This window comes from Bacillus rossius, chromosome 8, assembly GCF_032445375.1.
Source record: "Bacillus rossius redtenbacheri isolate Brsri chromosome 8, Brsri_v3, whole genome shotgun sequence".
Lineage (NCBI taxonomy): Eukaryota > Metazoa > Arthropoda > Insecta > Phasmatodea > Bacillidae > Bacillus > Bacillus rossius.
In genome coordinates this window covers 70,153,124-70,170,040 of record NC_086336.1, presented here as the reverse complement: position 1 = coordinate 70,170,040, position 16,917 = coordinate 70,153,124, and the positions used below count along the sequence as shown (strand labels likewise).

General features: G+C 41.8%; 1 protein-coding gene across 1 annotated transcript in view; it reads right to left on the bottom strand.

Annotated features, from left to right (window-relative positions):
• The window catches only part of LOC134535410 (very long chain fatty acid elongase 7-like), a 31,229-nt gene extending 14,559 nt beyond the window's left edge, over positions 1–16,670 (bottom strand). The window contains exons 1-3 of the mRNA XM_063374484.1: positions 16,571–16,670; positions 9,793–10,163; positions 7,789–7,849 (exon numbers count right to left, since the gene is read on the bottom strand). Coding sequence (XP_063230554.1) covers positions 7,789–7,849; positions 9,793–10,163; positions 16,571–16,670 — 532 coding nt within the window. The remainder of the gene's footprint in view (positions 1–7,788; positions 7,850–9,792; positions 10,164–16,570) is intronic.
• Between the last annotated feature and the right edge of the window lie 247 nt (positions 16,671–16,917).

Below are 16,917 nucleotides of genomic sequence, written 5' to 3'. Positions count from 1 at the left end.
GAAGTAGCCACAAAACCGCAGGAAATGTGGAAACTATCTCGCAGGCTCCGCGGCAACAAAAAATTTATTTCAACCCCAGCTATTATAACAGCCACCGGGGCTAAATACATCGCAGAAGACAAGGCCAACGCAGTCGCAGACCTACTGGAGAAACAATTCTCCCCGAACACAGACGTAAATGACAGAAACTTCACTTTAACAACAACACAGGCGGTAAATAACTTTTTACAAACAGGCACGCAGTCTGTTCCTGAACCCATAACGTTAAGGGAACTTTTAAAGCTAATTAAAGCCAGTCCGAACAACAAATCAGGCGGCACGGACGCAATAAATTACGAAACACTTAAAAAACTCCCTCTCGAGGCACTCGAATATTTACTGGCGATATTCAACGCAATACTAACACACAAAACTTACCCCGATTCCTGGAAACTTGCAAAAATAATCACAATTCCTAAACCAGGGAAAAACCCAGCCATCCCAGAAAACAGGCGACCTATAAGTCTTCTAAACAGTATGAGTAAAATTTTTGAAAAAGCCTTACTCTCGCGCCTTCAAACACACGCAGAGGAACACGACGTGATTCCAGACATTCAGTTTGGTTTCAGGAAAGGTCACTCAACAATCCACCCCTTAATTAAAATCGTTGAAGATGCTACCGACGGATTTAATAACCCATCTAAAGCCTACACAGTAATGACAATGCTCGACGCAGAAAAAGCATTCGACAAAGTCTGGATTCCGGGTCTTATTCAAAAATTAATAAACTTCAATTTTCCAGACACATATATATACCTGGTGGCCCACTATCTATGGCGTCGTAACTTTTATGTTGCTCTGGACGGGGCTAAATCGACTACTCGCGAACTTACAGCTGGAGTGCCACAAGGCTCCCCACTCTCTCCTTTCTTCTATAATATTTACACAGCCGACATACCGCATGCAAACGCCTACGTACAGATGTATGCGGATGATACAGCCATAATTAAACAATCTGGTAACCTAAGATATGCCATGGTATGCGTCCAAAGGCAGCTAACTGCACTTGAGCAATACTACACTCGGTGGCGAATTAAAATTAATGCAGCTAAATCAACCACGCTTGTAATTTCAAAACGTAGAGGCAGACCAGACAGGGAACTAGAAATTTTTCACCAACCTATTCCTAATGTTTCACAGGCAAAATATCTAGGACTCACGCTAGACAGGACATTACTATGGAGCAAACACATTACTCGAGCAACAAACATTGCAACAGGATCCTTAAGAAGCCTGTACCCAATGTTAAAAGCACCTAATTTACCACGCAGGAAAAAACTCCAACTTTACACTCAAATTGTACGCCCGCAGTTGCTATATGGTTGCGAGGTCTGGGGCTATGCTGCAAATCACCATATAAATCGGCTACAAGTTAAACAGAATAATTTCCTAAGGGCCATTTTAGACTGTAACAGATTTACGAGTAACGAAACTATTCACAACGCACTTAAAATTCCGTACATCCGCGAAATAATATCAAAGAATAATAATAAAATGTACCTAAATTTACCACAGCACGAAAACGCACTGATAAATTCAATAGCGATTTACGACCCGTCCGAGCAACGAAAACATAAAAAACCTCGATTAAATTAAAACAATAATTATTACAAAACAAAAGCGACATGGATTCAGTTTTTAAAAAAAGTCTTCAATAAATTTTAAATTACATAAAATAGCTCTCCGAACACCTCGTGCGGGGGCTTTCGGGGCCCCGGCCAATCACAGGCCTAGAAGCTCTCTGATTGGTCGGGGCGCTGGGGGCCCCCAAACAAAACTGTTTTTTCTCCCGACACCAAGGCAGTCGCATTCCAGCTCCGGGCGTGTTCACACCGCGCAGAGCCTACAGTTTAAAGTTTAAAGTTTACACGGCCTATACAATTCAAAATGGTCCGAAGCACGCAGGTGTAGGTTTTGGCTCCCGGGAGATTCACTGCCTGTGTTGTTAGGGCTGACTCCCTATGCCTGAAGGGCGAGACCCGCCTGGCAGGCTTCACCTCCAGTGCCGGCCGCGTTTCGGAAAGGCATGGGATTTTGAATTGTGAAACAATTATAATTTCTATATATAATAACAACAATAAAAATAAATACAAGCTACAAAATAACTTCAGCATCATTAACTCCACTTCTTTCGATTCAAAATGGTCCAAAGCACGCAGGTATGTGCGGCCCCCTCGGGTTCACTGACTGTGATGTTAGGGCTGACTCCTTATGTCTGAAGGGCGCGGTCCGCCTGGTAGGTTTCACCTCCAATGCCGGCCGCGTTTCGGAAAGGCGGGGGATTTTGAATCATAACAATAAAATACACTTCTAGCTCACCACTTAATAATAGCAAACTAAATTTCTTACATTCTCTGCATTTTTCTCTCTCCTAGCTAATTCAAAATGGTCCGAAGCACGCAGGTGTAGGTTTTGGCTCCCGGGAGATTCACTGCCTGTGTTGTTAGGGCTGACTCCCTATGTCTGAAGGGCGAGACCCGCCTGGCAGGCTTCACCTCCAGTGCCGGCCGCGTTTCGGAAAGGCATGGGATTTTGAATTAAAAAAGCTAGTTCCGTAAATCCATCATCACCTAATTAATTTTCCCTTCCCCGGGGTACGTAACATTTTACAGCCACACCACTACAACACGCGCGACAATCCACACACATGTCGTAGCACCTTGTCAAGGCAGAATCATGCAGGTGAACTGGCAGAGGGAGCTGCCCCAGCCCTCGCTGGGGATCCGGGCCGAGAGGCATGCATGCCTGTCAGGGCAGGGCTCTGGGGGCTTGTACAGTAGCTTTAAGTCTAGATTTAAAAATAAAAAATAAAAAAAATAAAAAAAAATTATAAAATAATAAAATAAAAAATATATATAAAAATTAAAAACAAAAAAAAAATTAAATAAATTAAAAAAAAAAATACTGGACGAGGGCATCTCTCTGCTCGAACAATAATAGAATAGGACGACCTTCATTTATTAATTTCACTTTCTATTTTTCAGGTTTAGAAGACAACAGCCAGGGGGCTAGCTACAGCAATACTGGTTTAGCCTAACTTTGACCGAACTATATTGGAACGCAATAGTTCGGTCCTTAAGGCGGCCAGGTGTTTACTAATCTATGTAATTTCTTTTACCGTATCACCAACACGACCACACGATGATATGCCTGTGTGAAGTGACGGCCTGAACTACCTTGTTACATGCAATAATGGGCTAACTACCCTAGCATGTTTCTGTGTTCCCAGGGGTTCGTAGGAGCGGCTTGCACAGCTTTACACTACACGCCACACCCGAATTTAACTAGGTCACTTGAAATTACAGCACACCGACAAGCCTCTATTGCACACCAACACGACACTACATCACGCCAGTTAGCCGATCTAGCTGGTGGGGAGCTTCTCTCCCCCGCCGAATTAGGTACACGTAATTTTTTCCAGCATTACACAACCTACCAGCGCACACACAGGCCCGTGTGCCAAACTTATCCCTCAAGACACGTGCCCCGCCTGTTGATCCAAGTGATTCTACAAAAGTGTGGGGTGCACCTGATTTACAATGCACTAAGCGAGTTATAGAAACTTCGGTTTCTGGTCTCGCACACACTAACTGCCCCGGATGGCAATATGATGGATCGGCGGCGGCGGCAGTGTCAGGCCCATATTAGATATAGCTCTTACAAACATACCAGGTGCGCAGGTTATTTCAGAAAAATTAGATGAGCTTGACTCAGACCATTTTCCGGTACTAATTCAATTAACTTTTAATGCTCAATTTTGCGCAGCGATATTTAGCCGCACTTTTGGTATTCCCGACTGGGACAAATTTCGCGAAGACCTGGAATTAACTTTTACAGAAACTCCAGCGATAGACACAGCAGATGAGCTCGAAACTTACGTAAAACTTTTCACCGACACAATTACAGACGTGCGCAAAAAACACACGAAAATCGTGAATAAAAGAGAATTTACGCGAATAAATTACCCAGATGTAGACATGCTAATCGTTTTAAAACGGCAGGCGCGCAACACTTATCAAAGAACGAGAACACCGCAAGCCAGGACTGAATACAATCACCTTAAAGCTCAAGTCTCGCGAAAACTTAAAGATTTAAAAATAGAAAAATACGGAAACTTAATAACAGAGTGCGCAACTCAACCTCGGCAAATGTGGCGGCTCACACGCAATTTACGAGGGAAAAATAAATTTATCTCCACACCGGCCATTGTTACAAACGCGGGCATTAAATATGACGCGATAGAAAAAGCAAATGCTATAGCAGACATTTTTGAAAAACAATTTTCACCAAACGAGGACATAAACGAGCCTCAGTTTACTAGGACCACGACAGTAGCTGTTAATAACTATTTACAAATCGTTCCACAAGCCGAGCCGGAACTCGTAACAATTAAAGAGCTCTTAGAAGCTATTCACTCGCGACCAAAAAATAAAGCAGGCGGACCTGACGGAATAAATTTTGATACTTTAAAGAAATTATCATTTCAGGCTATACAATACTTTCTTAAAATAATAAATGCTATTTTTATTCTTAAATCCTACCCAGCGTCATGGAAACTAGCTAAAGTTATCACCATTCCGAAACCGGGAAAAAATGCGTCACTACCACAAAACAGGCGACCTATTAGCCTCCTAAATAGCATGAGTAAAATTTTCGAAAAAATTTTACTCAAACGACTTCAACACCATTCGGACGAACACGAAGTCATTCCAGATAACCAATTTGGTTTTAGAAGGGGCCACTCTACCTCTCACCCCCTAATTAAGCTCATTGAAGAGGCCACTGACGGTTTTAACTCACGAGCGAAATTTACTGTCGCAACGATGCTAGACGCGGAAAAAGCTTTCGACAAAGTTTGGATACCTGGCTTAATTCAAAAATTAATTACATTTAACTTTCCAGACACGTATATTCATCTGGTGGCCCACTATTTATGGCGTCGAAAATTTTTTGTATCAATAGAGGGGGCGAAATCATCCACTCGGGAGCTGACAGCAGGTGTGCCGCAGGGGTCCCCACTCTCACCCTTTTTCTATAATGTTTACACAGCCGACATCCCGCGGGAACATGCCCACGTGCAATTATATGCAGACGACACTGCAATAATATATCAATCCCCGAATTTGAAGTTTGCTTTAACCAAAGTTCAGAGGCAGCTTACCTCACTCGAACAATGGTACACTCGCTGGCGCATTAAAATAAATGGAGCCAAGTCCACAACTTTAATTTTAACTAAAAAATACACCGCCCCCGACCGCGAATTAAAAATTTTTAATCAAGCCATACCATTTGTTAAATCGGCTAGATATTTAGGTTTAACTCTAGATACCAGGCTCACCTGGAAAGTTCACACCACTAAGGTGACACAGTTTGCGCGAGGCACTTTGCGCAGCCTATACTCAATGTTTAAGGCCCCCCAATTTCCTAGAAAGAAAAAATTACAGCTGTATTTACAAATAGTTCGCCCTCAATTATTATATGCTTGCGAAATCTGGGGCTATGCAGCAAAATGCCATATCGATAAAGTACAGGTCACTCAAAATAAATTTCTTAGAGCCATTGCAGATTGCGGCTGGTACACCAGCACACTAGAAGTACACCAGCTACTCAAAGTAGAATATGTAGAGGAATATATAAAACGGCAAAACAGGTCTTTTTATGGCCAGCTCCCTGAACATGCCAATACTTATATGAATTCACTTCCGGACTACGACCCAGCTGCACAGCGACAGTTTAAAAAACCGCGACTTGCCTAAGCCAGGTTATACTAGAATCCACACATCCCATGTACGCAGGGAAACTTAGCAAACATAGCAGACGTTTCTCTCTGGCCCCGATGTGCCTGTCTACGTCCTGCGGTGCAAATAATCAACATTGGACTAGCCAATGATTGACATGCCCAGGACTCGTAAATATTGCGTCAACACTACTTTTGGCCCAGCGGGGCTCTATTTTATTGCGTCAACACTACCTTTGACCCAGCGGGGCTCTAATTATAAACCAGCGACAACTCGACCGCAGGCCCAAATTCCTTTAATTACCAAATCTTTCCTTCCCCCACCTCCTCCACTAGTCCTTGCTAGTTGTTTTCCCCAGCCATTATTAATTAATTCATTAATGTAACTTTCATTTTCTTGCTAATTCGAAATGGTCCGAAGCACGCAGGTGTAGGTTTTGACCCATGCAGCGGTCCACTGCCTGTGTGTTAGGGCTGACTCCGTATGCCTGAAGGGCGAGACCCGCCTGGCAGGCTTCACCTCCAGTGCCGGCCGCGTTTCGGAAGGCATGGGTTTTTGAATTGCGACAAAAAAAAAAAAAAAAAAAAAAAAACTGGACGAGGGCATCTCTCTGCTCGAACAATAATAGAATAGGATGACATTCATTTACTAATTTCACTCTCTATTTTTCAGGTTTAGACGACAACAGCCTGGGGGCTAACTACAGCAATACTGGTTTAGCCTAACTTTGACCGAACTATACTGGAACGCAATAGTTCGGTCCTTAAGGCGGCCAGGTGTTTACTAATCTATGTAATTTCTCCTACACATCGGTAAACTTACACGATGATATGCCTGCTTGGTCAGCCGGGTATGTGCGGCCTTGGAGCTATACACTACACTCACACAACGAAATTAATTAGGCCATTTTTGCGCACACTCCACACGCCTCTAAATACAGACATCACGACACTCTCATGCACCAGTTAGCCAACTAACTGAGGGGAAAGGGTGACCTCCCCCCGCCTGACACCTACACTATTAAAAATAGAGCCAAGCAACATGCGACAGCTATTTTACTTCTTCTGGACCGTGAGCCACCTTTAATCTTAAAATCACACACATCGCGCCCCGCCGACGTTTCCAATGATTCGATCAAAGTGACGGGGTTGCACTATTTATATTGGCGACCACATAGCGAGTTATGGGAACGTAATAGTTCCCGGTATCGCTGTCACACGCTCCCGGCCGAGCATATGAGGAAACGGCAGTGTCAGGCCTCGCCGAGATTTACTAGACCACTTGAAATTACAGCACACAGTCAAGCCCCTAATGCACACCAACACGACACTACATCACACCAGTTAGCCGAACTAACTGGTGGGGAGCTTCACTCCCCCGCCGAATTAGGTACACGTAACTTTTGTAGCATTACACAACCAACCAGCACACACACAGGCCCGTGTTGCCAAATTCTATCCCACAAGTCACGCACCCCCGCCGTCGATTCAAACGATTCTACACCAGTGTGGGGTGCACCTGAATTACTATGCACCTAGCGAGTTGTAGAAACTTCTGTTTCTGGCCTCGCCCACGCTCACTGCCCCGGATGGCAGTGTGATGAATCGGCGACAGTGTCAGGCCTCTACTTATAATGCATGAGTGAAATCAAGCAATTGTTTAAAGTTTGTTATTGAATCATAAATCTCATTAAATGAATTAATGTCCGGACCTGTGGCCACGATTATTTTCCGGATTCATAGTGTATCAAAGTAGACTTTAAGCACATATAAGTCTGCTTGCTTCTCGTTAATGACTGGGCTGGAGAGATCTAGACACGGTCTTGAAGGTCCTGAGACAGATATAAACATTTATCCAAGCACGTCTATTCCGCCACAGCACGTGACATTATCGACCAATGAGCATTCTGAAAAGGTTTGATTATATAAAGTCTAGAGTCTAGCCTGGGGTGAGAAATAATCGTTCCTCTATCTGTAACATAATCACGCTGGGAAGAACTGTGTGTACATACCTGCCAGGTCTTCATTCACGTGTGTGTACAGATCCAGAATTTTCTTCAAAAGAGCCGCCATCTGAAACCAAAGGTATCTTTTGACGATGTACAGTTCGGCCTTAAGATTCATAAAATAATTTCACTATTTATTAAAAATTAAATTAAAAAATATATAATGATGGAATCTTCAATATTCACAAATTTATTTATCAAATGAAAGCTTACATGAGCGTAATACACTGGATATGGTTATCCATAACCAAATTGTCTGTACCCCGCAGTATTTAGAACTTCTTCATATTATACATGAACCCAAAATATTGTTAAAATCTAATAAAAATTACCTACAGATTTAGTTCGTTCATAATCAAATGAGCTCTTACTCATAAATCAGCGTTATGTGAAGTCTGTATGTTTTCAAGAAACTAAAATATAAAGTTATTTGAATTAACGGACAGATTGTTTGAATACAGCCTGACATTGTGTATGGCCTGACCTCGTGGTCCGAAGACAGTGGACTATACGCCAACATAGTACAAGACCTGGTTGGAAGGTATTCCAAGTATCGAAAAATTAAACTTCCATGGTAGGCACAGTGACAACAAATTTATTTCGGTGGACAGTTATCTTGTATAGAGTCGTATTTTGTTGAAGAAATAATTACTAAACTAAGCGAAAGTTAATTAAAAAAATAATAAAAAAATTATTTTAAGATTTAGTTTTTCTTACCACTCGCCGAGAATCAAACCATTGATGGAAATCCACAAAGTCAATCATTATTTTAATGAGTGGTTTTTGTTTGATAATTTTTGGAATTTTTTTTCTGAATTTCTAGGTCAATAAATACAAATTTCCAAGATGGCGGCCAATATGTCATCATCGGCTTACTGGAGGCTGGTAGACTAGGAAACTAAGCTGCTTTTATTGAATAAAATTTTTAATGTAAAATTAATTTTATTTGCATCAATCAAGTATCGAAACAAGGACAGTAACTGATCGAATCAATAAGTATATTGATTGCAGATTTATTAAAAATGAATTTTGGGAAATTTTTCCGAATTTATAGCTAAATAATTATGAATTTTCAAGATGACACCCAAATTTCAATATGGTGGGCACCACAGTAATAAATGATTATTGCACTCTAGCATGCAAAAAATAAACTAATATGGCGGCAGCATTCTCTATTAAACGAAAACAATATATTGGTTCAAAGATGACGGCCTCCAGCAGACGAAAACTAGATGGCGGACGTGACATCATATTATCAGGCGATATATATACCTTGGCATAACTGGTGGGAGGTCAGTCTACGGGTGGCTTCCGTAGAGGAAAGATCCGTCACCATTTTTATTTTTGCTCTCACCGGGCTCAAACCGATGACACCATAATGTAAGTAAGTTTTTAAATTAAAATTTTATTAATATTTGATTAGTTAAATTTATAATAAATTTTTTCACTTTTTCCATTAAAATCTGAAAATAATTACGGATTTTCAAAATGGCGGTCGTGACAACACAAACCAAGGAATCGGAGTGTTTTTTTTGTTGTTGTTTGAATTGACCTCCTACCACTAATGCCAAGGTACACATATATCGCCAGCTAGTGTGATGTCATGACCACCATCTTGTTTTGGTTTGCTGGAGGCCGACATCTTGTTTTCGTCTGCTAGAGTGGCACTGCCGCGTTACACAACAATGGACATGCAATTGACACACAGTGCACGCAATGGACACACAGTACGGTAATTTAAAAAAATTTGAATTTTTATTTTATTTAAAAAAATAATAATAATCAGAGGCACAGGATTTTGGTGGGAACTTAGCCGGCAAGTGATCTCCAGAGAGCTGTGTATAATGGATCATCTCGTTCATCAATCGGTGGTCGAATCGCGAGAAGCCACTGAGTTGATGCGCTCGTGGTCCGCGCGACCAGTAGGTCCACTCACCTGGCGAGGTCTGTGGTCTGTGGCACGCCCTGTGGTCTGTGGCACGCCCTGTGGTCTGTGGTACGTCCACTCACCTGGCGAGGTCTGTGGTCTGTGGCACGCCCTGTGGTCTGTGGCACGCCCTGTGGTCTGTGGCACGCCCTGTGGTCTGTGGCACGTCCTGAGGTCTTCAGCACGTCCTGAGGTCTGTGGTACGTCCACTCACCTGGCGAGGTCTGTGGTCTGTGGCACGTCCTGAGGTCTGTGGTACGTCCACTCACCTGGCGAGGTCTGATGTCTGTGTCAAGTCCTGAGGTCTGTGGCACGTCCTGAGGTCTGCTGCACGCCCTGTGGTCTGTGGCACGTCCTGAGGTCTGCTGCACGCCCTGTGGTCTGTGGCACGCCCTGTGGTCTTCAGGAAGAGAGCAGGCGTCTCGTAGCACGAGCCAGCTGCGCGCCAAATGGACTGTCGGCCGTGGAAAGTCACCGCATTGTAAATGTAAATGGGCGCGCAACCTGACCTTCGGAACGGACGACGGAAGTTCCTCCCGAGGCGGAATTATTCCCGTTGTATACAAACGAACCTCTTTTTAATTGGTTGTAATGGACGCAACTGCTGACGTTGTATGCGCGCAAATTACGTCTCTTCTGCGACAGCTCAGTGCGGCTTGATTGTATAAAGAAAGTCCGCGATTTCAATTCATTACCGTCGACGTCGCTACTCCGCGGTTTTCTGCACGCTCGGGCAAACGTCGCCTGCTCATTGGCTGCTGACTTGTGAGGCGTCTCAACTGGGTTGCTCGTGATTCGACACATCCTCGATTGAGGGTCTCTAACTGTCCCACAGTGCTCCAGTAGTAGAAGAAGGGCAAAGTTTTTTTTTTGATGTGATAACGTCTTATAAATCGATGAACGCCGGCTGCACGCACGAAAAAGCATGATACATTGTCACGTTCCGCCTGAGCCGAGCGTCCAAGAACCGGCCAACCACCGTGCGAGAAAAGATTCTATACTATCAAACAGGTTAAGGCGGTCTTTTTAACTAATTGTCCGTGATTATATTTAAACAATTTATTTAAATTAAATTTACAAAAACTGTAAATAATATTTGAAAATTAAACAGTATGCATTTTTACATCAATGTTTTCTTATGACGTTATCACGTAAAATTATCGTCCGTAAACCGGCTTTACAGACAACCTCCTCCCCACCCCCTTTTTTTTTTTTTTTTAATTTTCGCATATCATGGAATTCAATCCGCGAAATTTTTGGGTCTCTACCTATAGGTACGTACAGGGTACAGTGCTGAGATAAATGCCTGCTACTGGCTCAGTTCCTTGAGAGGCGTGGCGAATAACCTCTGGTCCAATGAAGAAGCAGCACTGAAACAGGGGAACGCCTACACACAGGAGAGACTCAACCTATCACGTTCACCGTCAAACTGACAAAGAGCACTACGTTTAAATACATACCCACATTCATAAACGTTGGCAATTATTACATTTTTTTATATAGATTCAGCCTATTGCTTGAAATATTTAAACACTGCTTGAGGATATAATTTTTATTCGACATAAATACAACAATAATTTGTCACAGCAAGACTCAGATTTATGCTAACTTGCATTTTAAATTGATGTCAAAAATATTCTTAATAACTTTTCTTGATGCATACGTATGTAGTGTGCCTCTGTTCAGAAAAGAGATAGAGAGAGAGAGACAGAGAGAGATGTAACTATTATTTTTTTGGGAACCTTTGACTGTACGAAACAGTTCAAAAATGTTTTGGCGAAACGGTTCCATAACTGATAAAACTTCGCCGAAATGTCTTTCCTAAATTATTTTGCTTCTTTTACTTCGTAACTTTGCACACGATATTAAATAAAATCGTAACAGCCTATACATTTATTTAATTATTTATAAAAAAAGTTGGCTACTGAATAAGTCATTACTTAATGTTTTTTGAACCTAAAGGCAAATATTTCTGTCAACCCTAGCATGCACTGAAAGCTTGAATTCAAGTTCGTAATAGCCATCATCTTGAAACTCTTTTTTTTTAACTTAAAAAAACTCAGGTTTCAATGGTTTTGGAATAATCGAATTTTTTTGATAAATTATATTTGCAAAATAAAGAGTTTAAGATTAAATGTGCATTTAAGGTGATAAAACAATGAAGTAAGGACTCGTTTAGTAGAAATTTTTTTATGAGCAATTAAGTATGGTTGTGTTCTATATTTATTTAAACTTATGTGCTAAAACCACGAACTATTAGAAGCAGAATAAGTTAGAATACTACCCTCTTAAATTTATAAAAATTCTGGTTTATTATCGGCTATGTTACTACTCCAAGTCCATTATTCTCCTGATAATAGCTACACCTTCCTAAACATTACTCCACCGACCACAAAAGGCTATGGTGTTTTGAGGAATAACGACACGAAATATTTTTAGTGAAATACAGTTTATCTTGGTATAATTATTGGGATGTTTAAAACATGAGTTCTTAAACGTGTAATGGAAGTTGTTCACGCATGCGTTTTGTCTAGGTATTTCTAATTAATAGAGACCGGAAAAATTCGCGGATTCATTTCGCGATAGGCTAGAATTCAAATAGTTATACCTGAGTGCTGCCTCTGCTATTGGCCCACAACTCACCTGGATGACTCTGGGGCCAATGAGAAAAACTCAACTAAAGCAGTCATCAAATCACAGGCTGCTACGTTGGGACGTCTCACAAGACAGCAGCCAATGAGTAGGTGACATTTGACCGAGTGTACGTAGAACTATGGAGTTCATCATACAGGTCATTGAACCCGCGAATTTTTCAGGTCCCTAGTAATTAATTAGTGGCGTGCTTCCGATACTCGTTTAGGAAAAGAGAAAGGCGTAGGAGGTGCTATGTTTGTGAGATGTACCAGGTAGATGTATCACATGTACTAGGAGAGCTGCTTGAGTTCGAGAGGGAGGGGACGAGAAGGCCACTCAGTGTCTTCGACCGCGTCCAGGCCTGTCCCTGTGGCGCAGAGACGCGACCTGTCAGAAGGGCTTATCTCGGGAGAGGAGAGGCACATGAGCCGTGTCACCGAGTCTCATGGACGGGCGCATGTCGGAATGACAGCGATGAGCCGCTCCAGCCTCGCTCCTTCTCAGCTCATGAGCTCTTTCACCTTACACGAAATACAGACCGCAAATAAATAAATTAAAAAAAAAAAGGGGGGGGGTGGTCTGTAAAGTCGGTTTACGGACGATAAATTTTACGCGATAACGTCATAAGAAAACAGTTATGAAAAATTGCATACTTTTTTAATTTTCAAATATTATTTACAGTTTTTGCAAAATTTAATTTAAATAATTTGTTTAAATATAATCACGAACAATTAGTTAAAAAAGCCCGCCATAACCTGTTTGATATTATAGAAGATTTTATCGCATGGTGGTTGGGCCGGTTCTTGCACGCTCGGCTCAGGCGGAACGTGACAATTTTTCGTGCGTGCAGCCGGCATTCATCGATTTATAAGACGTTATCACGTCAAAAAAGAGTCCATATTTTTACAAAATAAATATTTTGCTTCATTTCGTTAAAATATTTCTGTAGGCAGTGTCATAGCCACGATTTCGTGAAAGTGGGGTTCAGTATAACCATCATATCTTTTTTTTACGAATTAGTATTCTTTATTATGGATTTTTTTTATTTTAAAAAGAAACATGTTTGTCACACTAAAATCTCTTGAAATAGTAGACTTTTAGTACTCTAATTTTTACATAAATAATTTTTATGAAATGATTTTGCTTGAGGAAAGAAAACTGGACATTTTATATTTTGTTTATTTTTATTTTGTTCTTTTTAATACTTTTTATTAAGTCAGTTGTTTGATTTCGTTAAGACAAGTCATAAATACATACATAGCCCACTAATGTTAGTAAATGCATGAAACACACATATAAAGTTTGTATGAAAGACATATATACAGTAACACAATTTCAAACTGTCATGAAAAAATATAGATTGCATTTGGAAACACAATTCCTGCTGTTTCTGTGAATGAGGGCGGGAATATGGAGAAAGCACACTAATGTTTCCCACTAAGGAGTACAATAATATTTCCAAAATGATATATTTGTAACCTTATAAGTGTAGCTATACTGCTGTTATTTACTAATTATGTTTTCACATGTTTTTTTATTCTTTTAAATTCCGGAAGGGAGGGGTCGTGACACCCCCAGTAATTCACCCCTCCCTCCCCCCGGCTTAACCCAGTTGTAGACTATGAACGTGTACACTTATTTTTATTGGTTGTTTCTGACAAACGCGCAGCCGTCCAAGTTGTTAAAAATGTTTATCTTACGTTCACGGAGAACTCTGGTTACAAACTTCGTCAGTTAACGGTTATCTTCGTAAATTTACAATTTACTGATTTCACTTACATTGAACATGAATCCACAAGAATAATCATTTTTTTATATGTACACAAAAACATTCAAAAATTTTTTGTGTCCACAGTAATAACGCCCTTCTTCGTCGCGCTTCCACGCCTGTTTATCTTGTTTACAACGGAGCACAACCAGGGAGCGAGGGTCCGGAGTAGTTTATCCGAAGACTCGGGTCCTGGAGTAGCGAAGATCTCTTTGTTTATTTCAGGTGAACTCTTCGTGGAACAATCCGTCAATTCACTGTAATTTCCAACAGAGAAGGCGACTCATTGGCTTGTAGGTACCGACGGCAGCAGTTCGCACTCCCGACCAGGATGAAGCGCAGAACAATCAGTCATTCTGAAGAAAAGCCTTGTTTCAGTGAGGAAAAACCTTGAAAATATATTTTTTTCTTTATTTCCTGGCATGTTTTCAAATCATTCTGCAATATGGAATTGTTATACAAGTATGTTTTTATTTTTTTTAAATGGTTAATTTAGATGTAGAAATAATAAAATAACATGATATTGTAAAATGGGTTGGTTCTTATAGGTTACCGACATGAGTATTTAAAATGTACGGTAGCTACCAAACTCAGCAACAAATAAGTGCCATGAAAAAGATTTTTTTTTTATTTGTTAAAATTTTTATTTCTTGTACATTTCATTTTTGACTCTTGAAACCTGGGTTCGAATTCGAGGAGTGGATTCGATGCACTCTTTGAGATTCGGATCAGAGATTCGGATACTGAAAAATTGGGGTTCGACCCATCACTCGCTAATAACCAAAGTCAGGTGCGCTTCTGTCTTGCCGATCACCTTACAACACCGTGTGATGTGTCCTCAGGAAACAGAGACGAGCAACATCCTGATGCAAACCGAGCCACTGCAAGTATGACTACTCGAGAAGGTTTTATACGGATGCCTCTTCGTCCAAGCCATCTGCTGAGGATATATGCTCAGCAGGGAGTCAGGAACAGTCATCAGCAGATGTTCGAGCAGACGCTGATGTAGGTGCAGACTGCGTGATAGAAGTTTCGCCAATGCAAGAAGGGCGCAAAGGACTTCCATGCAGTTATTCGGTGCTCGAAGGGACTGCCAGGTCTTCAAAGGGAACCGCGGCAATAGCGGGTCATTCGGAAACGTCACAGACTACTTGCTGCATTGTAATACCGGATGTTTGACAGGGGAATTATATACAGTAATAACTATATTACTGGGAATGAGTGTAATAACTTGGTATTGTAGAAATGTGATGTTATCATGAAAAGATGGCAACAGTTGGTTTCGGGACGTGTCAAATAACTAGTTGAATGTTGCAAGAATGTATTAATAAAGTTTTTACAGAGAATACTGACAGTCATGCATGATGTTTCACCAAATAATAACAGTATAAATTCTCTGGAACAATTTTTTTCTTTACTATTTTAAAGAGTTGGGAGTTTTTTTTTTAATGTTTAAATTGAGGATCATGTTCCCATTTAAGAATTTTTATCTCTTCAGTTGCCGTCTAAGTGGAAATAAATACGTAAGAGTCATGTTAGCACTCTTTCAGAACATTACCACTGTTATGCATTGGCAGTTTTCTCTGTCGGAAATACGTGCCGAATGGAGGAAGTTGCGAAGTATGGCTTAGCGGTGGGAAATTGCTCTTTTCTTGGCTTCGGCAAGGGTTCCAGCCAGTAATTGAAAATCCATCTCTGAGGAAATGTCAGTTGCAGCGCTGAAATGTTCGACTTCGCAAATAAGAATAACTTCCATCAATACTACATCAGTTCAGCCAGTACTGCATCTATTCCATCAGTCTGTACTCCAGTCTCATCTCATCACCACCTCATCGTCTGTAATGACCCATGAGGTCGACGATGCTGTTCGAACAGCTTTTTATGTGATTTGCCAAAAACCATTAAAAAAAATTGACACTTTGAAATAATCGAGAATATATTTATATTCCCTCAAAGTAACAAAATTTGGTCACACATTCCCAAAATTTTGAAAAAAAAACAAATTGTTAAAGGAGAGGATTTAAATGTCAAAAGAAAATTTCACAGTTGATGGTTGGCATCGGTAATCAAACCAATAAATTGCTTCACAGGACTCAGAGAGTTGCCAACGCCCACCCTGTTGTGAGTGTAGATTATTATTGCAGCCTATAATAGACATGAACTTTTGATGTTTACGTAGCAAAAACATTTTCTGTGTTTCACACTACTCTTTGTCGAGCCAGTTGTGGTTGTATCCCTAAGCAATATGTTATCAATGAAGAATCTCGCTGCGGCAACGTACATACTGGCTGGTTTAATTTCAACTGAATTACTTTGTAGGTACAAGGACAAGGATCCACGGAGACCACAGGGATGACAGAGGTGGAGTTGCAGGAGGGCTCTTGTTGCAGCGGTAAGAGACGACAAGGGGAAAGGGGGGGTGGCTGAGGTCGGCAGAGTGACGCGGTAGGAGTAGTGACGCAGCGGGCCGAGGGCTCGCAGCAGCTCGTGCACCTGCGCCCAGCTGACCACCCCCCCGCTCCCCGCGCCGCGCCCCAGCACCTTCTGGCCCGTCAGCATTAGCTCGCGCAGCCCGGCGCAGTTCCGCACGACGCGGCACATGAGCCCCGGCAGCGCACCACGCGCAGCCTCGTCAGCGCGCGGCCGTGCCTCGCCACGGCTCGCAGCAGCTCGTCGGCGTCGCTGCGGTCCTCCAGGGTGAGGCTCCGCAGGAACCTGGCCCTCCTCAGCACCCGGCACACCTGCAGGGTCGACCACCTCCTCTGGTCCAGATGCAGGATCCTCCAGTGGTAGGGGTCGGCCGCGA